The 24,689-nt window shown below is 43.2% G+C and overlaps 1 protein-coding gene across 2 annotated transcripts in view; it reads left to right on the forward strand.

The window, feature by feature from the left end:
* The window catches only part of GRHL2 (grainyhead like transcription factor 2), a 73,969-nt gene that overhangs the window by 231 nt on the left and 49,049 nt on the right, over window positions 1–24,689 (forward strand). Inside the window, exons 2-6 of one of the 2 annotated variants that reach the window (XM_083622725.1) lie at window positions 14,435–14,624; window positions 16,736–16,803; window positions 17,655–18,051; window positions 19,588–19,643; window positions 23,660–23,816. In XM_083622725.1, coding sequence (XP_083478851.1) covers window positions 14,435–14,624; window positions 16,736–16,803; window positions 17,655–18,051; window positions 19,588–19,643; window positions 23,660–23,816 — 868 coding nt within the window. The remainder of the gene's footprint in view (window positions 1–14,434; window positions 14,625–16,735; window positions 16,804–17,654; window positions 18,052–19,587; window positions 19,644–23,659; window positions 23,817–24,689) is intronic. The other variant, XM_083622726.1, reaches the window with a different exon arrangement.

The following is a 24,689-nucleotide window of genomic DNA, read 5'->3' on the forward strand; positions in this document are numbered from 1 at the left end:
GGGAAGGAGAAAAAAAAAAGCAATCTCGGTGGTGGACCTACTGGGATTACATTTCCTCTTTTATACAAGGCATAAAAGAGGTTGAATTGCACCCACAGGAGAACTGCTGGATTTCACCTTGCTTTCCCCATTCCTTTTCCAATCTTTTTTATTTATTGATTGTTGTTCGTTCTGAACTCCCAATGTCCCTTCACAAACTTTTGGGAGAACCTTGCTGCTTCTTTTTGCAATTTCTTCCCTTTCCTTCAGGGCCTAGAGATGAAAAGCGATTCTTGGCTTTTGTGTGTGAATGCAACAAAAGAGCTTTTATATACCGGATCAGAAACACGGCCATCTTCTTCCCCTTCTCTTGGCACTTCTGTACCTGTGTTGTGGGACAGAAAGAAGTAGAAGATGGAGCCCATTGAAATCATTTTATTCCAAGCCACTCTTTTTTGGGGTGTGTGTGTGAAAATATCATAAAATAACTGCATTGTCGAAGGGTGCATAGGAAAAATGACCGTGTGTCTTGTTCTCCCATACGCAGTAAGAGGAAGTGATTTCATGCAAAAGTTTTGTCTCTGTTTTTCAACAGATTGCTTGTCATTAAAAAAGGGGAAAAATCCCAATCAGCATGACATTGAGGGTTTCTACACCAGATGAAAACTTCTGTAAAGTTTTCTTCCTTAAAAGCCAGCACTCTTGTGATTCGTACATAGTGGGTCTTGATTAAAGAAGTTGGAATGGTTAGGGAAATCATAACATAAGGACACCTTGAAATAAGCATGGCAGCCTAGTGCTTAAGGAAGTTTAAAACAAATCCAAGTAGCGTTAGCATAAAAGCTTCCTTGAACTTTAACATAGCAACTGTGAAGGACATCATGATCCTGGGACTAGTGTGTGCATGTGTGTGTGTACACACTGTAGATTGGCTTCATCTAGTTACTTCTCCTTTAGCCTCTTGCCTGTTCCTGCTTACCTGCATGTGCAAAGTGAGGAAAGATAGGAAGTTTTTCATAGGCCGCTTCTCCTCCTCCACCCCAATTGTATTATTTTTCCTTTTCAGCGGACATTGCTGGCTCCTTTCTTACTGGTGACTTCAGATCAGATCATGCTCTTGATGCAAAGGAGAGGCCAGCACCTTGCAGTGTGCTGGAACTTAAGATCTGGAGTAGTATAGATATATATTTACCTTGAATTGTTCTTCTGAGCTTGTTCACCTCCCTGCTACACACACACATGTACAGTGGGAAGAAAGTCCCTCACTGGAGCTGTGGCCTAGGCTGACCTACAACATACATCTGGAAAGGGGGAGGAAGAAAAGAGGGAGGGTGTTATTAAGCAAAGTGGTGGTTCTGACCACAGACAGAGGGTGCGGTATCTGACAAATCTCTAACATGAGAAGGTTGTTAGGTTGGGGGAGACTGGCTGGGTTGAGAGCCGAGGCACATGAAGTTTTGTAACAAGAAAATAACTGTATTGTACCCCCTCTGCCCAATGTTTGTGTTGGGGAATTTACTTGTGTATGGTCAAAGTTTCAAAATAAATGGGTGTATTACGACCACTCAACTGCATTTTGTTGCACTGTCAGTTTTTAAAGAACTCCATAAGAAGGTTGTTCAAGTGTGCATTTCAATACATGGTACCGACTAAATTGTGTTAGAGATTGTGAGCTGAAAGGTGATGGTAATTTTGGTTTCATAATCCAGAATGAAGGGGTATACAGTTTCATCACCCCTTGGGACAACTGGAAGTTGATGGTTTTGGTCTGTGGTACTTTTGTGTTACAAAATAAGCTGTGTCCCTTATGTTCTGGTATGAGGGACAATAATTTAAAATAAGGATTTTGGTCAGTATCTGGAACGTGCATATCTGAAATGTGCTCAAATGTGAGTCAGTCAAAATGTATTGAGAGTTTTGAACATTCTACTCTTTTTGGTAGAAGGGAAGAAACAGGTGTAGGCTGGTTTGCTTTTTGAAATACAGTACAGTGCATTTCACCCTCTGTGACTATGGCTATGGAGATTCATATATTCATGATACACATTTTGGTCTAGTGCCAAAACTTAATTTGTGTAGCATTTAGGCTGCATTATCCTTGATTACTTAACTTGGTACTATGACCCACTGCGTTTGTGGGACTTTCTGAATAATTGTGCACAGGATTGGTCTGCCAGACATATATTACCCTTAAGGAGTTGTCATTTACTTGATGTAAGAATTAATACAAAGATTTGAATACTTCTTTATTAGAGAAATGTTGTTGTTTTTTTAACTTCATGAAGGTGCTAAATGTTTTCAGTTAGGCCATCAAGTATTTATAATTATTTGCATGTGTGGTAACACATAGAATTCTTTTCATATTACTATACTGAAAAAAGTGGTAGAAATAAAAATCTCACGTGATGATTTTTACATCACTATGCTCACTGTCACCTATTCCAGGTTGGTTGTACCAGTAGAGATTCTTAGTCTTTGTATGATGGATACCACATTTTCTTCCATCATCTTATTCACTGGAAGCATCTTGAAAGGCTTCTGAATTAAACATCAGCTTCTTTTGCACTCTGGTACAGCTGCATTGAACTTGTAAGGATGCAGGGAAATGAAGTTAGGTAGAGTATAGACATTGCTATGTCCGCACTCACAGCAGATCTTAAAGCCATAGGTCAAGGCACAACTATTTAAGCGGTGGATTCATGGCTGTAGCCAGGAGTTTTGTTGGGGGGCAGGCTTTTGTTGGGGGGGGGCAGAACCTCAGATTTGTATTGATTTGTATTGATTTTGATTGATTTAGGGGACAGCTGCCTCCCTGCCCTCCCTTGGCTATGCCTATGGGTGGATTGGATGGGGGGGGGAAATTTAGTTCAAATATCATATGTATTTGTCTCTTGAAAAGGTCTTCAGAATTTGCTTGTTAATTCTCTTGTCTTATGCAGTACTTGAAAAGCCACAGTCTAAGAATATAATATGCATTATTTTGTGATATCTTTCAAAGTGATTGCACTCATTAGTTTTGTGAAAGCTATTTTTTCTGCACTGCTCCCCCCCCCCCATGATGTTTATTGGCCTTTTTCACCTCTTGGAAAATATACAGAAAGAACCGCTAGAGAGCTGAGGAACAGAGGGATGAGAACAAAGGCTGATTTACACAACTCTTTTCATGTAGATAGGCTGCTTGAGTGGATCATTCAACCTGACTGCATGAAGAGGTGGCTTTCTGATGTCACTGTTCAGTTTGCCCATCCCTACATGGTGATGCAAGGTAAAGGTGTATAAACCTTACTGAGTGCTGATGAGTGAATGCCAGTTGCTACTGGACAATTTCACCACACAGGTTGAATACCATCAAATACATTTAGGTGTGCATTGAGTTGCGATGGCATTGCCAATTTGTTTTTTAGGGAAAGCTTCAAACCTTAACACCTGCATGACAGGTGAATTTCCCATTGCTGCATCAAAGGGGCTACCTAGGTTAGTCTGTTGTAGCAAAAAACCTACAAGGAATACTGTGGCACTTTAAGGTACATGTCAGATTTATTTTAAAGTTTTGAATGTTCTGCAGGACATCTGCATGTGCTTTACATCCGTATGCTGGTAGAAGCTTCGCTTGCTGAATTTCTGCTCCTACCGCTGTGAAAGGCAAAGAGCCCTGCCAGAAAAAAATAAATTGTACAAATTGGCCCTAAGTGACAATCTGAGAAGATGGCTTCACCATCATTCTTGTTCTGAGCAGACTGTGAGAATGGAAGAGAATGGATATATTCAATAGAAAGATAACGTATCAACATATTTTGTCAAAGGTTGCAGGACAAGGAAGTGGCTATCTTTCATCCTGAACGTGGACAGATCCTGCAGCTGTAGAAAAGAGTGGTGGAAATGATCAGTGTGCTGGCGCAACTCTCCTATAAGGAAGGGTTGCAAGATTTGGGGGTTCTTAGTTTAGAAAAACGGTGAGGGGATGACGACTAAGGTGTATGCAGTGCTGTTTTTTCTAGAAAAAGAGGCGCCAGAACTCAACATGAACACTTCCATTGTTCACTTTGGATGGCAATGGCACCCACCTGAGAGGTGCTGGAATTGAGTTCTGGTGAGTTCCGGCTGAAAAAAAGCCCCGTTGAAATCTTTTCTCAAAACCCACCTTTTCCACGAAGCTTTTGGCATAATCCCATAATGCCCGTGTAACTAAATCTTGTCACATGCAGCTGAAGCAACTGCATACTCCTTTGCCTTCCTCTGTTGATTTCTCTGTGTTGAATTTTCGATTGTGAGCTCCTTGGGGCAAGGACCTGCTCTCATACTTTGCAAAGCACCATGTGCACTGCTGGCACCAAACAAACAAACAAATAATATGAACGCCATTATTTTTATAGGCGAGCATGGCATGGTTGTATATAGGGTATAGTGGAAACCATTACATTGTGTTAGGACCTGAGGGGTGCACATTTTGTACCATGCAGTTGTGATATCCTGGACAGAGGGGCAATCATCTCAAGAAGGGGTTTCATTTATTTGGGGTTGGGAGCAGGGCCAGCCTGCCCATGAGGCAAGGTGAAGGGTCCCACCAGAGCAGCAGTTCCTGATGTCGAACCTTCTTACCCCCTTGTTCCTGGTGCAGATCTTCCCTGACCCCTTCTTAGCTGACGGGTAGCTATTTGGGGGTCTGTGTCAGGTGCCAAGATGTCTTTGGCCAATCCGGGGCGGGAGGAGTATTGTTTGTTAAAAGACTGCTTGAAGGTATATATGATAAGATTGGCTGGAGGTTTCTGAATTTGCGTCTCCTAGTGGCTTGATTGTTTTGAACTGAAAGCCAAATTAAAACTAGGAAAGTCAATAGAATTTGGTGACCTCATGGATGAAAAACAGAATGAGGGCGGGTCTGTAATGGGCTCTTATACTGACTTGTTTGCTCTTAAATCAGCATAAGGATGGAAGGCTTTGTGCAGCATTTTCTCCTTTCTGGATTTGCTTTCCCCCCTTCTTCTGTACTTCATTCCACAAGTTTGACCTCACAGTCAATGTCTCTTTAAAACTTGCACAGTTGAAGTAAGCAAACTTTTAAAGAAATTAGAAGTTAAGCATGTACTTAATTCTCTTCCATTGAATGAGATTTACAAGTGCTTAACTTTAGCGGCACCGTGCCCAAATTCAAGTCCAGATTTTGATCCAGTAGATCACACTTGCTCTCTTGATATGTGCAAGGGAGTAGAAGACTGTGTTGGAATTTTAATTCACGTGGAATTACTGCGGTGGGGAAGAATCCAATACCAGAAGCTAGTGGGAATTGAATATCCTGCTTGGTAATCTTTCCTGCAAGGCTACCAAGGTTTTCCAAATCAGTTTGAATGTTTCCATAATACTGTAATAGTAATTCCTCCATGAGAATTATTCTTTAAATTCTCCCATGAAGGGAAATGCTATGTACGTTTGAACTGCCCTTGAGAGAGATAAATAAATACATACTGCAGGGGAGCAATTATAGTGCTATGTGGTATATATGTTTAATTACCTCTAAGTGGGAAAAACTGGGATAGGTTTGGTGCTGTGGTGTGCTTCCATGTAGAGGAAAATATTTTGTGTCTTGTTGGTAACCGTCTTGTTATAATGTATCATGCACAAAACATATCTTTGTTTGCATCCAAATAATAGCATTTTCTTTATAGCGTTTATTTGGGGTGGGGAAGGAGTGGAATCCTGAATGTTTAAAGAGAGAGAGTAGTAGCTTACCGTCATGTCAGTTCACGTCCGTTTAATTGAGGTTGTCTTTGTATATTATGAAATACTCCAGGCGTCAGTGTTGATGGTTGAGGGCAGTAGGAAACAGACTGGAAGACATGAATGCAGGATAAAAAAAAGAGCCCAGCACTGAGGTCAGAAAAAGGTTTTGCAGAGCGAGATTTAGATCAGCATTTCAAAATGTTATACTCTCTTTCATGTAATATTTTGAAACGTTTAAACAGCAAAAATTGTATATACCTCCTGTGTTCTAGGGCAAATAAAGGTAGTATTTTGCAGATATTTGGAAACTTCTTACAGCTTTTGCAGGGAACTTAACACTGAAATTTCAATATGGGGAGACCTGTGGAGGAAGGGCAGGGTCATGGAAGAAGGAATCTGCTATAGAAGTATATGTGTTTCTTTCTGTTACCTCTGCTTGCATGCCCTCCAATATTTATCTGATGAAAATAGGGACATCCTATTCAATAATAATAATAATAATAGTACTTTTCTGTTTATACCCCACCCATCCGACTGGGTTGCCGCAGCCACTCTGGGCAGCTTCCAACATATACAAAAACATTAAACATTTTTTAAAAAACCTTCCCGATACAGGGCTGCCTTCAGATGGCTTAGGGGTCGGATAACTCCATGCACTCCAACATTTCTCTGATGAAACATTTATCCAATGATCATTTCTCTGATGAAAATAGGGATGTCCTAAGGAAAACTGGGACTTTCTGGGATCAAATCAGAAACTGGGATGGCTTCTGTAAATCTGGGACTGTCCCTGGAAAACAGGGACACAATATCTTCAAACACGCTTACTAGGTAGTCGGCCCCACTGAACACAGTGGAACCCCTGACCAAACTTCCATAATTTTGTGTTGCTAGTTGGAGCCAGTGTGGTGTAGTGGTTAGAGTGTTGGTCTGGTCAACCATGAAACCATTAAATCCCTGATCAACCATGAAACTTACTGGGTGACCTTGGGCCAGTCACACACTCTCAGTCTCACCTATCTCAAGGTGTTGTCGGGAGAATGAAATGTGGAGGAGAACCAATTACTCCACCTTGAGCTTTTTGGATATAAATGTAATCAATAAATAGTGATGATAGGATATGGGGATGAGGATGATGGTTTGGGTTAGGATGCTGGTGCAACTGAAATTGCAAGCCCTGCTTTATTCAGATCCCAATTTTGCCCAAAATACCAGCGAAAGGTGCATGAATAGAAGGCTGCTTAAAGAATCGCAACAAACAAAATATGTGAAACCAGGGCATTTTGAAACGCATCATCTGTCTGTACATATTTTAAGTAGGAGGGTCCAACTTTTCCTTACGTACTTCTAGTTTTTTATGTGTATTCAGTTTGAGTGGAATTTAAGCTGCTACAACAAAGCTTGTCTTGCTTGGGTCTTGCAACTTTACTGGGGTTCACTGAAGATGATTGCTTGAAATTGCTCGTATTTGGGTGGCTTCCCCACTATATTTAATCTCCAATATTTATAGCCCCACTTCTTTGTGTGAAGAAGTACATTTCTGGCCCAGAGGTTTTAAAACAAGAAACATAGTCCCTGCCCCCACGCACACAGAAACAAAAATAGTTAAATCTTTAAAAGAGTGCATTCTAGATGTTTCCCAATTTCCCAAGCTTAAAAGACAAGCCTGGAAAGCACAGAGAAACCTTCTAACCCTCGAGAAAGGATTTCTATTCTGTCACTATTCGGATAAGGAAACATGGCTTTGTCCCTGGAGCTATTTTGACGGTATCTCCTTCATCGGAGCCCTGCAGTCTAAAACCTGTCTCGCCTGAATTCCTTTTGCAGTTTTAAACGATTTAAACCTGACTCCAGCGGGCGAGCAAAGTTAGTGCTAAAGCAGGGGTGAGAAAGGGAGCAGAGATGATTCCTGCACTTTGACCACTTCTAGGCAAAGAGATTTGCAGGTGTCATTCACACTTTATCATGTGTGACACTTGCAAGGCTTGCTGCTAGGCTACAGAGACTTGCTGCTGGGTAGTCCAATACAAACCATCATCTAAACCAGGGGTCAGCAAGCTTTTTCAGCAGGGGGCTGGTCTACTGTCCCTCAGACCTTGTGGGGGGCCGGACTATACAGTGGTACCTCGGGTTACATACGCTTCAGGTTACATACGCTTACAGACTCCGCTAACCCAGAAATAATACCTCGGGTTAAGAACTTTGCTTCAGGATGAGAACAGAAATCTTGTGTCGGCGGCGCAGCAGCAGCAGCAGCAGGAGACCCCATTAGCTAAAGTGGTGCTTCAGGTTAAGAACAGTTTCAGGTTAAGAACGGACCTCTGGAACAAATTAAGTACATAACCAGAGGTACCACTGTATTTTGGAAAAAAAATATGAACGAGTTCCTATGCCCCACAAATAACCCAGAGATGCATTTTAAATAAAAGGACACATTCTACTCATGTAAAAACATGCTGATTCCCGGACTGTCTGCGGGCCGGATTTAGAAGGCGATTGAGCCAGATCCGGCCCCCGGGCTTTAGTTTGCCTACCCATGATCTAAACTCAAAGTACTGTTTTCCCTGCCTCCTAAGCATTGCCGTACTTCCTGGGGGAAGCTGGAGTCTTGCCACAGCCTCAAGTGTAGCATGTGAGCCATGTACTAATATACTGCAGAGCGCTATGCTCCATTCTTAGGTGTTGTTGGAGTACACCTGGCTTAGTTGACTGGGGCTGCAGTCCAACAACACTGGTGGACTAAATGCTGGAGAACGCTGTTGCACAGCAGCACTTGGCAACCTGGCACTTGACAACCTGGTGCCCTCCAAACGTTTTGGACAGCCATTCCCGTCAGCCCAGCAAGCACAGCACAGTGTTTTTTCTCAAGATCCCAAGAAATCATTTTTAAATTTTTGTCACTTTACACAGTGATTTACCGAGTAACACAAGGGGGGAAAGTGGACCCCTGCCTAGAGGAACTTACAATTTAGCAGGGCTAGAGGTGAGCAGGCAACAAAGACAGGGTAGGGAAAGAATTTGGAAATGCGAGGTTAGCAAGGTGTTGTGGTTAATTCTGAAGTGCAGGCACTCTTTATTCCAGTCCCCATAGTCATGTCCCCATAGTGTGCCTTTTCTAAGACTGCAACATAAAAACGAACTTTTAACTAAAGCAGATACAGTGGTACCTCGGATTAAGAACTTAATTCTGGAGGTCCGTTCTTAACCTGAAACTGTTCTTAACCTGAGGTACCACTTTAGCTAAGTACCGCTTTACCTGAAGTACTGCTGCCGCCACGCGATTTCTGTTCTCATCCTGAGGTAAAGTTCTTAACCTGAAGTACTATTTCTGGGTTAGCAGAAATTTGTAATACTAGCAGTAGAGCCAGTGATATAAATGACTTTAAGTTAAGTGTGTTCTGACCATCACTAGTTTTTATTCTGTGAAATGGATACAGTCATACCTCGGAATGAATACGCTTCAGCTTAAATATTTTCCGGTTGCGCTCCGTGGCGACCCAGAAGTAACGGAGCACGTTACTTCTGGGTTTCGCCGCTCGCGCATGCGCAGACGCTCAAAATGACGTCACGCGCATGCTCGGAAGCGGCGAAACGCGGCCCGCTCAGAGGCGCAGTTGCGTCTTACCTTTGCTTCAGGATGTGAACGGGGCTCCGGAACGGATTCCGTTCACATCCAGAGGTACCACAGTACATTGTGCTGCTCACAACATTTTCTTAAGATTTCCAAATGTGCCTAGAATTTTGGGTAGGATCTCTCCCAGCCATGCCTGGAGATACTTGAGACTGAACCTTGGATCTTTTGCAGGCAATGTGTGTGCTCTGACCCTGAGCCATGGCCCTTTCCCATATCGTCTGCTGTTGATAGATGTGAGAGCATCACCAAGACAGTCCTACAGAGAGATGTAACCAACTTCAACTGAGTGGGCCTGCACCACTTACCTGACCTCCCTCCCTCCAGCCTTCACTTGTCAGAGGGAGGTCAGGTAAGCTGCAAGACCCCCCTGCGTCATCCACTAATGCTCACTCCTGATGAATGGTGAATGGAAGAAAGGCAACCCCAGAAAACCTTGAGAAAGCAGGCAGAGGAGATAGGGGTTTCTATCAGTGATCAAACCAGACTTAGACTCTGTTTTCTGAAAGAGGATGGAGCCCACCTGCCTTTCCCCCCTGTGCCAAGTCTAGAAACAGCATAACAATGAAGTGACCTCATAACCGCTGTTCACATTTTCCCTGGTGGAAATGTATTGGTGCCTTTTCTTACAGCTTATTATTTATGAGACTTATTTAAACACTTTCCTCCTCCTGTTTGTCTGGCATCATCTTGCCACGAAACAAACAAGCAGCCCAAATAAAGTAATTATTTTTTTTCAAAAGTTTGTTTCGTAATTAAATATTTATTGAATTGCTCTATCTCTAATTAATCTTCGCAGGCAGGGAGTGATTTCTTGCTAATGATGCCAGGCTCAGAAACATATAGAAGTTAGCAGTGAAGTTCTTTCTCCAGTGTGTCTTTGCAGAATAATGATCTGTCTTGCCCACATACCTGCCTAATTCCCCCGCCCCACCTCCCAATACGAGGTGTAGGAGGATCAGTGTTAGACCTTGGCATCCTCAGGCAGTTGCTGATGTCTTGGCGCTTTGAAAAGACCGCTACCTACCCTTGACTCCCTGATCCTTGCTTCCATTCTCTCTTTGTGTGCATGCTGGCTTGCCAATGGCTCTGTGCAAGCAAGCAGATGGTGGTGAGGATCACTAAGGCCTCCTGCCAAGGATCTCTTGAGACCTATAGCCATTCCTGGCAGGCTGTGAAGCACAGACGGGGAACCTGTGGCTTTCCAGGTGTTGTTGGACTTCCAAGTCCCATCAACCCAAGCCAACATGGCCAGTGGTCAGGGATGATGGGGTCTGTAGTTCAACAAGCCACAGCTTCCCCATCTCTGCTGCAAAACAAAACTAGGATAGATATTTAAATAGGTAGTGCCCTGCATAAAAGTAAAGAAACTGTGTTCAAAGGATAGCATGCTATGACTGAGTTTGTAAGGATGCCCTGTAAAGCGCTCTAAGAATATTCTCTCCAGTGGTCCGAAAATGTCTGATTACCTCTATTCTGTGGTGATTTGAGAAGAATTAATATGATGTTTCTCAAACTTTCTTTAAACTTGCTCTTCCTTCTGAGCTCACCAGTTGCTCCCCACAACCAAGGGTTTGATGGGTGTGTAAGAATTATCCAGTGCCTCCATGGGCAATCCTAAGATCCTGCGGAGCAAACTAATATTAAAAATGTTGACATTTATTTATTTTAATTTATTGACTGATTTAGTTATTTGAATTTGTATATTGCCCTTCATCCATAGATTTCAGGGCAGTTCGCAAGATAAAAATACAAGATGGGAAACACAAAATGCAGAATAAAATCAAGAATGAAAGCAAACCGATACCCGCCCCCGTCCCCCAACACATTGAAAAGGGTACCGGGTGTTAATCAGCCAAAGGCCTGGTGAAAGAGGAGAACAACAAACAGAGCAGATTTTTTCTCTAGAAGACTCTTGGTTGCTTTTCCTGCAATAGCCTCTCCTGAGTACCCCACCAGAGGTGGTTGGTTTCTCCAGCTTTCAGAATCCCCCCATGGAATTTCAGGCGGAGAGATTAAGAGAGACCCCCCCCCAGCCACAACTTGTCTTGTGGGTCACTCTCGAAATTCTGCCGCTCTTGAACTCCTTGCCAGTTTCACACTCAGCTTTTACACACCTGCTGAAAACCTGTGCAGGCTTATGCAGGCACCTAAGAACACATCTTTCCGTAATAGTGAACTCGTTTCTGGTGTTAACTTCTTTATTGCATGAGTTATTTGTTTATTTTTTGTGTGTGTGTCATCATGGTGAGCTACGCTGATATTTTTAATGAATAGTGATATAGAAATATTTTTCTAAATAACAACAAGCCTTGGGATTAGTCTCGTCGTGTGTGTGTGTGTGTGTGTGTGTGCTGCGTTTGAAGGTGGTTTTGACTTTCTTAATTTATAGATTGGCATCTACCTCCGGGGTCATTCTCAATTAGCTGCTACATCAAAGCCCACGAAGCCTAGCCCTAGGGGAAGGGTCAAGGCTAGGTTGAGGTTGGCTGCATCAAGATCTCTGGCCTTCTTAAGAGGCCTTTACTATGGAGCAGGCAGGAGCTGTTGGAAGAGGGAGGGCGAGGAGGAAAGGCTCCGCGCCTTCTCTGCACTTGGCAGAGCTGCTGCAATGTGCCGTTGGAGAGCGCCATTGAAAATGTAATCATTGGGCTCTCCCCCACGTTTTTATCATCTCCTCCCGCGTCTTATCTTCCTCCCCCATGTTCCTTCTGCCACTCACTCTCAGGAAATGGTACCTATAAAAAGTTATTTCAATGAAGCATGGTGAGATAAGCAGCAAGGAACTCTTTTTCAAACATCCAGGGGAGAGCGTCAATACTCGGTAGTTACAGGGAGGAAAATGACAGTACAGTGTTGGTGTTTGTGGGGGGGCGGGCAGGGGGAGGCAGAAGCACTGTGTGAAATTGTTGACCGGTGTGTCCTCTGTATTCAACGCTAAACGAAAGAAAAAGCACATTTCACTAAAGTAATCTAGGGAAGCTCAGTTCCGCAAAGTATGAATTATGTCGCTGCAGCAAGGGCACATGATTTATATCATGCATTTTGCTATGCATTCGCTAGTCGTAGGGAGGGCCCCACGAACGTGGTTGTGTCTGTACCATACATTTAAAGTGGACTCTTGAACCATTTGTAACAGCTATTTCTCCCAAAGAGTCTTGGGAACTGTAGTTCGTTAAGGGTGTCGCGACTAATTAGGAGACTCCCTAGCAGAGCTACAATTCCCAGCACCCTTAGCATACTGCAGTTCCCAGGATTCTTTGAGAGAAGGGGAGCCAAATGTCTTTTGAAAACCTTTTTACTTAGATCTTTACGGCATGATTTTTCTTTTTCTGTATTAATTTATTTTTAATGAGGTTATTATGGGTCTTCTGTTGCTTTTCATATTTATACGTTGTACTCTTCCTTGCTATAGTTTTTTGTTAATGTGCAGATTATGAATTTGTAAATAATTAAATATATATGGAAGCCGCTGGGGGAGATCACCGGGAGATTTGGAACGTGGTGTCAGCAGTATGCTGATGATACCCATCTCTATTTTTTGTTATCTTAAGAATAAGGGGAGTCTCTTCCGGTGCTGGGCTGGAATGGACTATGAGGGCCAATAAACTGAAACTAAATCATGGCAGGATGGAAGCATTGTGGGTTGGTGATTCTGGGATCCAGGAAGTGTGTAGGCAGCCTCTTCTGGAGGTACATAGAGCAGGTACATAGTCTAAGGCTACTCCTTGATCCAACACTATCTCTGGAGGCTCAGGTAGCCTCAAGGGCACAGAATGCTTTCTTTGAGCTATGGCAGGTTCACTAGTTTGGAATAGGTAGGTTAGTTTTGGGAGGGTGATCATTTTGATCATGGCTATTTTGTCTGAGAGAGTGAAATTCATGTTGTTCCATCTCTTTAGGTCTTTGTTTATTTGTCGCCACAGGGGCTTGTAGTTGTGGAGGTATAATTTATTGAGGTTTCTGGTTATTTGTACCCCATGGTATGTGGCAAAGTATGTGGCAAACTTGGTGTGGCAAAGTTTTATCTTGGTGACATTAGTGAGTTCTTATTGGGTGTGGGGAGAGGTGTTAAAGCACATAGCTTCTGACTTTGCAAAATTTATTTGTAGGCCTGACACCATTGCAAATGTGTTGAGTTCTCTGTTTAGGGAGGTTGCTGTGTTTATGGGGTCTGGCGTTGTGACCATCTGCAAAAAGCCCTAATTTGTAGGTTCTGCCTTTTATTTCCACTCCCTTGATGTCTGTGGCCGCTCAGATTCGGATTGCTAAGGGTTCCAGAGCCAGGATAAATAAGAAGGGAGACAGTGGGCATTCTTGTTTTGTGCCTCTTTGGATTGCTATGGTATTAGAGTCCATATTGTTAGTTCTGCATTTTGCTGAGGCTTGGGAGTATATTTGTTTGAGGATTTGTAGGAAGTTGGGGCCAAATTTCATGCTAGTTAGTACTGCTAATACGTATTTCCACTCTAAGCAATTATGGCCATTCCTGGAGGGAAAGAGAGAGAGAGCCTTGCTGTAGCAACTCAAGCTCTGGGAATGTTCTGTTTGGATGACTGTAATGTGCTTTATGTGGGCTGCCCTCCACCATCTGGAGATGTGTGCCTGGGGATCATTGGATCTTGACTGTTTTCACACATTAGCAACACATCTTGTAGAATTCTATCCCTTAGATTTTATCCGTGCAATCAGAATGAATCTCAGGAACCAAAATGCTTTTTTCTGTGCAGCCTGAGCAGGAGCAGTGAACAACGTTATAGTTGATTGTTGTAGCTTGTCTTCACTTACCCAGCTACACTGCCCTGCTCACAGTTGTGAAGAATATTCTCACATTATGTATGGTCTGTGTCACTATTACAAAAAAGAGGTAGGAATAGGTCAATATATAGGTGGACTGCCCTTGGATCAAGTGACTTTTCCCTCAAGTTCTTAACGTAGCCTCCTTAAAAAAAAAGTTGCCTCTTTTGGATGATCAAAAAGCCACATTTTTCTTATTCTGTCTAGGATGAATTGTGCTACTGAAATTTGCCTGCCTTTGCAGAAATGCAATGAGAGGTCTCTTTGGGTACCACTGCCTGTGTTTATGTTTGCCTGTTCCTTCTGCAGTAAAAACCGGCTTGTGACTGTGGTGCCAAGTGATGCTCCATTCAATACCAGGAGGGCTTACACGAGTGAAGATGAAGCCTGGAAATCTTATCTGGAAAATCCCTTAACAGCAGCTACAAAGGCTATGATGAGCATCAATGGGGATGAGGACAGTGCAGCTGCTCTTGGATTACTGTACGATTATTACAAGGTAGGGAGTTCAAATGAGGGTTAATCAAGCTGCACTGACTTCTGGCTAAATTCAGCTTGTGTTTTATGACCTATAAAGCCCTCGGTGTCCTGGGGCCAGCTTATTTGAAGAACTGCCTCCTGCATGAATCTGCTCACTCTCTATAATGGTCATCTGAGGTGTTGTTGTCCATCTTTTGACCTCTGGAAGTTTGCTTCACTGGGACACAGAACAGGGCCTTTCTGGTAGTGGCACCAAGGTTGTGAATGTCCTTCTTATGGTGGCTTGGCTAACTGCCTCTCATTTAGCCTTTAAGTCCAGGAGTCGCTGCCCTATGGCCGTCCAGATGTTGTTGGACCATAACTCCCAGCATCCCTGACCATTGGCTTCACTCAAAACAAAAACAAAAATTTTTTCTTCCAGTAGCACCTTAAAGACCAACTAAGTTAGTTCTTGGTATGAGCTTTCGTGTGCATGCACACTTCTTCACTGTTTGAGACCGAAGGGAGTTGAAGTTCAGCAGCATTTGAAGGGACATAAGTTAGTCCATCCCTGCTTTAGATGAATAATTGAGATTTTAAAAATTCTGCCAGTGGCTTGGGTTGTATTTATTTTGCCTTGATGCTCTGGATGGTTTTTAGTGTTGCTTTGCTTTCATGTTTTGTTTTGGTTTGGTTTTGCTGTCTTGTCATTCTTTGATTTTATTGTATGCCAAGTGTAAATTGCAAGGTGCCTCAAAAGCTGGGATATATAAATACATAAATACATAAATAATAATAAAGTTTGGGCTTTTTGCTTACAACTGGATAATATTTTCCCCCTTTTGTGATTGAATGCCAAACTGCACATGGTGCTAAACCTGTCTACAATTTTTTTTTAAGTTTTGTGGGTTTTTTTTTTTACTTTAAATAGCAGACACTGGAGGGAGGGGGGAGATCAGGAGTGGGACCAAAGTGCATGGGTTTTAAATACCCTTTCATCCTGTGCCATGGTCCCAGTAATTGCCCCTCAAACTGTAATGGAGCTCGGGTGCTCCTGTTCTGTTTGGCATCAAAGGGAGTATCTGTTCCACACCAAATGACAACTGGGGGTTAGTTTTCATTGGGACCACAGCATAGGAGGAAAGGATTAAAATTGTCTCCCCGTGTGCCATGAATGGGCTTAATTTAATTTTCTTCATTTCAGTGGGTCTACTCTTGAGTAAAATGACTGTCACATCTAATCTGGACCCCCAGTGATTGGAATTTAACATAACATAACATAACATAACATAACATAACATAACATAACATAACATAACATAAAACAACAACGTAAGAATAGCCTGCTGCATCAGGTCAACAGCGCATCAAATCCAGCATTCCTTTCAGTGGCCACTCAGATGCCTGTGGGAAACCGTTAAGCAGGATCCAAGCATACAAGCACTCTCCCCTCCTGTGGATTCTAGCAACTGGCATTTGGAAGCGTTGCTGTCTCCAACTGTGGTGGAAGAGTACAGGCATCGTGTCTAGGAGCCATTGGCAGCCTTCTCCTCCATCTTTTAAAGTATAAGAGAGAGAAACACATAACACTAACAGATGTGCCCAGTGTTGTATGTTACTTTCCCCTGAAAGTGCAGGGAAACTTCTTGTGACACCTTGCTTTTTAAATTTAGCAGGGACGCGGGTGGGCACTGTGGTCTAAACCACAGAGCCTAGGGCTTGCCGATCGGAAGGTCGGCGGTTCGAATCCCCGCGGGTGAGCTCCTGTTGCTCGGTCCCAGCTCCTGCCAACCTAGCAGTTTGAAAGCAGAAGTGCAAGTAGATAAATCGGTACCCCTCCGGTGGGAAGGTAAACGGTGTTTCCATGCACTGCTCTAGTTCGCCAGAAGCAGCTTAGTCATGCTGGCCACATGACCCGGAAAAACTGTCTGCGGACAAACGTCAGCTCCCTCGGCCTGTAAAGCGAGATGAGCACTGCAACCCCAGAGTCCTTCGTGACTGGACTTAACAGTCAGTGGTCCCTTTACCTTTACCTTTACCTTTTACAGGGAACAGATAAGATTGCTCTGAGAGTCAAATTTGGCCCAGCTGGCTAATCTTATCCCCTGCCATCACTATCATATTCGCATAATGTGAATCCTGTTGTTTCAGGTTCCTAGAGATAAAAGGGTGTTGTCTCTTAACAAAGTGAGTGATAATCAAGAAGACCAAGATAAAAGGTACAGTATTATATTATTATTTTAAAAGCACATCAATAGGCTGCATCTAAGCAGGGTGGGGTGGGAATACTTGCTGGAGTACGAGTTTTTAAAAGTAGCAAGACGGCTTATGGTCAGGGCTGGGGTCAAGGTTCACCATGCTAGGTCACCCACATAGCAAGAGCCTCCTGGATCTGCTCCTGTTCACCATGCAGTATAAATACTGTTTATTTCATTTATGAATTGCTTCCTGTGAAGTATCTCAAAGCAATTTCGCAACACAACAAAAAGATTTATAAAATAGTTGCATGTATAAAAGCAATTAAAACAATTGCATCTTAGGGATCCAAGCCAATCAGCTTAAACAGTATGAAACTTTATGCGTTAATAACTATTACATCTCATATTACGTGTTTTATTTTTTCAATTTTTTTGTTCTTTTTATTTGCATATGCCTTTTATTCAGCTTATTTCAGGGTGGGTAACAGTGCAATTAGAAGCAATAATGCTCCAATATAAAGCCAAAACAATATAAACATGAAGCCAGAAAAGTGGAATCTTATTTATTTATAGCGCATCTTTCTTCCAAGCAGCACAGGTTGGTCCATGGTTCTCCCTGTGCATGTGTCCACACACACATATGCACACAGAGAGAGCAAGAGAGAGAGCAGCTAATACTTCCCTCAGAATAGCCCTATAAAGCTGAGAAAAGAGTAAGACTGGCTCAAGGCCACACAACGAGCTTCATGGCCAAGTGGAGATTTGAACCCGGGTCCTCCTAGTACTGGTCCAGCACTACCCACTGCACTACACCGGTTAACCGTAGTTACAAAACTTAGCCCATGACCTTTTATTCACATTTCTTTCCCCAGAAGTTGCCTTTCCACCAGTGAAGCTCAGAGCAACTTGGCCAGCGGTGGGGAAAACAGAGTCCAGGTTTTGAAAACAGTGCCGGTGAACCTTTCTTTGAATCAGGAGCAGCTGGAGACTTCGAAAAGGGAGCAGTTCAGTTCCAGCGTATCCGGAAGCCCGACTTCCATTTCTGTGACGGGGGTGATGGTGGTGAAAGCAGAAGAGTACACCCCTGTTTACGTGGCTCCATCGGCGCATTACGCAAGGGGAGAAAATGAGGAGCACAGGAGTGTTATATTTGAGCATGCGCATTACGAGGTGCCCAGCATCATGCCCCATTCAACCTACCTGAAAGATGACCAGCGGAGCACTCCCGATAGCACTTACAGCGAAACTTTCAAAGATGGGGGGGCAGAGGTATGTCTTTCGGCTGGGCTGCTGTGGGTATGGCAGTACTGACCAACAGCACTATCCTAACCAGGCCTATTCAGCAGAGGAAAAGCCCTATTGAATTCAGTGGGGTTTAGTAAAGGTAAAGGGACCCCTCACCATTAGGTCCAGTCACGGACGACTCTGGGGTTGCGCCACTCATTTTGCTTTACTCATTGTTTGCTTTACCAGGACCTAGACCTTGAGACGAAGGTGTGTGCTCTACCACTGAACTGTAAGCCTTCCTCAGCACAGAGGACTTCTTACAGGGTTTAGATCAGTGAGTTCAGAATACTGTCATTTGAGGAGATTACATTGACAGCCAGAAGGTGTGCAGCCTTATCAGAAGTAGCCCACATACCGGTGGTAAGGTAAAGGTAAAGGGACCCCTGACCGTTAGGTCCAGTCGTGGATGACTCTGGGGTTGTGGCGCTCATCTTGCTTTACTGGCCGAGGGAGCCGGCGTACAGCTTCCGGGTCATGTGGCCAGCATGACTAAGCCGCTTCTGGTGAACCAGAGCAGTGCACGGAAACGCCGTTTACCTTCCCGCCGGAGCGGTACCTATTTATCTACTTGCACTTTGGCGTGCTTTCGAACTGCTAGGTGGGCAGGAGCAGGGACCGAGCAACAGGAGCTCACCCCATCACAGGGATTCGAACCGTCGACCTTCTGATCGGCAAGCCCTAGGTACTGTGGTTTAACCCAGAGCACCCAGGTAAATAGGATTAGGATTGCAGCCTTTCTTATTTTTTTGTCACATGCATAGATGGACAGCAGATTTTTTTATATATACCTTGTTTGGATCCATAGAAAATTAGTTGTCCTCAAAATCATAAGCGACTCATGAATTTTAGTCCCACTGATTTCAACTAACAGGCTGGAGCCAACTTGTTATTTTTATAAGAATTGCAAATGCCAAGCTTAAAAGAGGCATTCCCTCTTTTCTGCCACAAAGAAGGGAATACCTCTTCTGAGATAATGTCCTATTCTTGGGCTTCACATGGAAAACAAAGCCTATTTCTGGCGTTCAAAAATATTGGCCATGTTTATATTTTAGCATGCCCACCAGAAGCCAACTCACTTCTGCTTTGCTCTTCCCCAGGCTTTCAACTCCCGTGCAGCATGTCACCCAAACTGGGGAATCGCGATTAAGGTCCTTCTTCCCTAATCATGATCCGTAAACAAGGTTTGTCCTGTGGCTACAGATTGTAGATCAGGTGGAGAAAACCAGGTTGGATGACACAGTCAGCCAAAACTTGGCTTAGCTGCTGCACTGCGATGGGGTTAAAAGCCCAGGGAGCGAAGCAGAGGCAAGTTTGTCTCAAGAATCCTGCACATTTTCATGGTCACAGTAGTAAGTTCTCCGTTGACTTACTGTGGTGTGCAAATGAGACCCTTGTTTTAGCCATATGCAAATGTAATTAATAAAGTACCTGATTAACCGTATCAGTAATCCTTGGACTTTTAAAACACGAGCGATTTGATTTGACTCTTTTGATGCACATTTCCTCTTTGTTTTCCAGAAATACCGCAGTGGATCTGTGGGGCCTGAGGAATACATTTACGAACAAACAGCCAAGTAAGTAACAGCAGTGCACTGGACTCTCCTGGTTTGCGTCAGGTGAAAACAGAGGGCATGCAGCCCCCATCCTTGGTGGCTCCTCCGTCATCCAGGAAAGTGTGATGGTCTCCTTTCAGCATTTCTTCTTTTTTCCTTGTGCCTCTCTCACCAGCCGGTGGAGGTATCAAAATTGTTAAGGCGCTTTCTCAACGAATAGGAGGCTGAAATTTGGTACACTTGTCCTTCAAGGCACAGTTAGTCTTAAATAATGCTGAAAATGTGGTGTTATTAAAGCTCTTGCTCTTTCATTTCTCAAGTCTATGTTGTGACAGTGGCCATCACTGGTGCACTTAATATTTATTTAAAATATCTACATCTCTTCTTTCTGCAGTCTAGACTGCAGTGCATGGCACAGCTTAAAATAAGCAACCGACGTGTAGATGAACAACCATAAAATGAGCTTATCGACAACTGAGGCAGTTAAAAAGTGGGCAAAAACAATAACGAAGGATGCTTAAAATGCCTAAGCAAAATAAATGCCAAAATAAGAACAGTGGATGCATTATTCACAGGTGTGTATCCTGCAAAGCTCTTTCACAGCCAGTTGCCACCCCATCAGGGAGAAGGGTGATGATCAGGCAGGACAGACCCTTGTGATTGGCTCTATTTCCATGATTGCGTTATTCACACTCAGGCCTTTGGCTAGAACAATAAACTTTAAAAAAGGGTGTGTGTGAAATGTGCCTTAGGAAAGCATTCTGGCTGGCCATGCTAACATGAGAGATAGCAATGTAAGGATAACCTTTCATACCTCACCAACGCAACATGAAGCTGATTATGAGGAAATGATTCCCCCCCCCCCCATTGGCCAAAAAACCTTCCTTTTCAAAGAACACTAGCACAGCGAAGCAAAAGTTTTAAAGCCTTACAGTTTTAGTACCTTCCTAGACAAAAATGAATTATTCCCTTTAAAAAAGGAGCAAAGTTTGAATCCAACACCCACTAAGATTAGAGGGAGCATTTCTGCTGTTTTTGAATAACACTGGCTTCTTAGACCTTACAGCCAGGTAAGAGTAAAATAATATAAATTCAGAATTGCTCTCTGTATAACTCCTCCTCCTCTAGGGCACGATCAATGGGATGGAAGAAATTTCCCTTGTGCTTTAGGAAAGAGATTACAATTTTGGTCAGGTATATTCTGAGTTTTAAGAACATTGTCAGAAAAGTCTGTTCACAAATAGCAGCCGAATTTGCTATTTCCTAACCCTGTCCGGACTTATGCTCCAAACACTACGACTGAAGCTCTTACGTTTAAGTAGAAAAAGGTTTTAGGAATTTGTGCTCCAAACCTTCCTGAATTATTGTTTCCTTTAAAGCATTAAAACTGAAGACTTTTATTTGAGAAAGGGAAGGCCTCACAAAAAGCATGTGAAGATCAAGTGTCAGTTTTCAGCAAATCAATTGTGTTACTTTTAAGAGCTGGTTTGTTGGTTTGCTTAAAAGTATTTCTCACCCACTTTTCATCTCCACACAGCTATGCAAGGGCGGGGCCCCAAAATAGGTAAAACCACATCAATAAGTCTCATAAAACAGGGCGGCTAAAACATCAAACATTGCCAAATATAAAACAGATTAATACAGAATAAAGCTGCTTGTCAACTGACCCGGTACTAAACCCCTACAAAGGCCTGGGCAAATCAGTAGCCCTTAGGCTGCTGGTGAGTTCAGAAAAGTTGGCACCTGCTGCATCTCTTGAGGGGAGGGCATTGCATAGGTGGGGCACAGAGAAAGCCTTTTCCGAATTAGCAGATCTGCAATCGCTGTGGCATAAGCAGCAGAGCTTCATTAATGGTGAGAAGTTACAATGTCTTTGCAATGAAAGCAAAGGGTTGTAGGGGAATTGCAAGGAAGAATAATGAGATACTTACCATACTCTGTTCAGTGTTGGACTTGGCAATGAGTATGGTGATGTTCACAGAACAGGAACACAGGATGCGACCTTATACCAGGTCAAACTAACCCAATATTGTCCCATCTGACTGACAGCAGCTCTTGGGCTGGAGTCCTTTACTAGAATACTCTTCAGTTCTGATGGCCACATTTCAAAAGAAAGATGGAAGGGAACAGTTCGTCCTTTGAAGAAGGGAATAGGATGGAAAGAAGCAATCATTTACTTCAGTGTTTCCTCTTATGTCATATTCATAGACCAGGCTTCCCCAAACTGTGGCCAATTGTCAGGGATGATGGGAGTTGTAGTCCAAAAAACCTGGAGGCCATCTGATTGGGGAATACTTTCTTAGACCATTGATATTTTTTGTTATTCTGTTTTTACATTCTTTCTAGAATTTCTATGTTGGATGACTAATTTACCACATTGTTGCTGCTTAACAACAATTCTAAACAGTGTCTCTGACTGCACAATTCAGAGCATGACCATTTGGAATTTAATCTTCTGTCTGGGGTTGCCTAGATTTCCCCCCCCCAAAAAAATATGTTAACAGGCTTTGTTTGCTTTGGAAACATATTGAAAGGGAGAGAGAAAGCCAAACTGAAAGCCCCATTTTGGCTGGCCCATTCCAAAATAGAAGCACAGTATAAATGAAAAAAAGAAAAAGAAAAAGCAGAGCCTCCATGTTGATCCTAATACATGGTTATTTTAGTATGGATGGAGACACTCCTATAGGTATTTAGGTCCCAAGGCTTAAATAAAGACACCCCAGTCTCCTCTGTGCCTCACTTCCAAAAGGAAACACAAACCCTGGAATCTCACACCTCTATATGTCACCTTAGCTCTGGGCTTTCCACAAACCCTTGTAGCATCAGCAGGCCGCTTATTACCTCTTCGCCTCTCTGACACCTTGGGGTTACACTTTTTGCGTGCTCCTTTTCCTGTAGCTGCAGCATTACGTTCAAAGCTCAATTTTTGTCCTAGCAGGAGCGACAGCAAGTCACTGTGGGGGAGAATAGTCAGGGGTCACCTCCCGTGGCTTGCGGCCGCCGTTTCTTGTTCCTCTCCAGCCAGTAGCAGCATGTTGCCTGTTGGTGATCAAACGTCACGCAAGCTGGTTTCTAGGAAATGCAGTACTAAAAAGAGAGGAAGTTTTGATTCACTTGCGTAATTTTCTGCATTCACTGGACTCCTGCAGCCCTTTTCTAACATCTGCTGTGCCAGGGCATCAATGCTCAGAAAGGGGTAGGTCAGCAGTTGCATAGATGAGCCTGTATTATATATATATAATGCCCACTTTGGCTTCTGTAAAAGAGACGACACAGTAGGAAGGCAAGAAGCCCAGGCGTTCCTGTCGAAAACAGGAGTGTAAATAAATTATCCATAGTAAATACTTTTTCCTTGAAACCATAGGAATATAGGAATCTGCCTTATTCTGAGTCAGGCCAATGGACCATTTTGCTCCATATTGTCTACACTGAATGGTAGCAGCTCTCAATGCTTCTTAGATTATTACGTAAATATTTATTTTTGCTATGTGTGTGTTTAGTGGTACGCTGCTTCAGAAACATTTGTTGGGAAGCAGCTTATAAATCTGCAAACAAACAAACAACACCCCCCCGCCTTTCTTTTTAAAGTAAAATAAACACATCTATCTATGTAAAAATGCGGAATCCAATAATAAATCACCCTAGGGATGGGTGTGTGCTGTGTTTGCTTGGTGGCCAATAAATTCCTCCTACAATGCCATTATGACAACATTACAGGCTCTGACGTAAATACCATGGCAGTTACCTAGACCTTTTGTTTATTTTTGTTTCACTTTTATTCTGCCCACACCTCTCCTTCCTCCAAGGGGATCGGAATTGTTCTTCTTAGCCTTACATTGTTCCAGGCCACCAGCTGAGCTTCATACCTGATGGCAGAGCTGAATCTGTATTTCCCATTTCCAGGACAGCTGTGCCAGGCTAGCTCTTGAACTGCGGCCATTTATACAACTCCATAAAAGCCTAATATCTGTGTTTCAGAACTCAGTGGCTTTTGTTATTAATTCTGTTGGTGTTGTGTTCTTACTTTCTTCACATAGCAGCACATTCCGTTATACTTTGGAAGCGACCAAATCCCTGCGTCAAAAGCAAGGAGAAGGACCGATGACGTACTTAAACAAAGGGCAGTTCTATGCCATAACTCTGAGTGAGACTGGAGACAACAAATGCTTCAGACATCCCATCAGCAAAGTCAGGGTACGGCTGGTCTTTATGAGATTGGTAATAGTGATATACTAATGGCGCTCGTGTGTGTGTGTGGTTTTGTGTTCACTCTGCCTCTAAATGCACTTTGTTGACACGGCCATTCATTTCTGTCAACAGACTTATGAAGCAGTCAGCTGAAACAGGTTGGATCTGCTTTTTTCTTTAAAAAAAACAGAACTCCTCTAGCAAAGTTTAATGGACTACTAAGTTATCTTCGTTCCCATTTGTTTGTTTATTGGAACGAGATCATCCTTCAGTTTAAAAAAGCTCCTAGGGCAGCACACAGTGGTACCTCAGGTTACATACGCTTCAGATTACATACGCTTCAGGTTACAGACTCCGCTAACCCAGAAATATTACCTCAGGTTAAGAACTTTGCTTCAGGATAAGAACAGAAATTGTGCTCCGGCGGCAGCGGGAGGCCCCATTAGCTAAAGTGGTACCTCAGGTTAAGAACAGTTTCAGGTTAAGAACGGACCTCCGGAACGAATTAAGTACTTAACCCGAGGTACCACTGTAAAGTCCTGAACAGTAAAACAACAACGAGACAAAATATTTAAAAATCCACAGAAAGCCACAAAGTCGGCACAAGGGCATTGGTTACAATCAGTTTCGATGGTGTGCTGCATCAAAACCTGCCTCAGGCAGAAAGTGTAACAGTGCCCAGGGGGATTTCTGCACCTCCACGCTGCAGCAGCTTGGATAAGGCCAATCCTTAGTGCTTTGAGCACACAAATGCTAAGTAATGATAAAAGCATCTTGACTTTAAAAAGAACTTTCAAGGGCAAGGCGTGGGAGGCAAACTAGATGTGACCAGAGAGATATGGGCATAGGATTCCCTGTTTCGTTTCTAAAATGGATTTT

The sequence above is a fragment of the Podarcis filfolensis genome (assembly GCF_964270895.1).
Source record: "Podarcis filfolensis genome assembly, chromosome: 7".
NCBI classification, from domain to species: Eukaryota; Metazoa; Chordata; class Lepidosauria; order Squamata; family Lacertidae; genus Podarcis; species Podarcis filfolensis.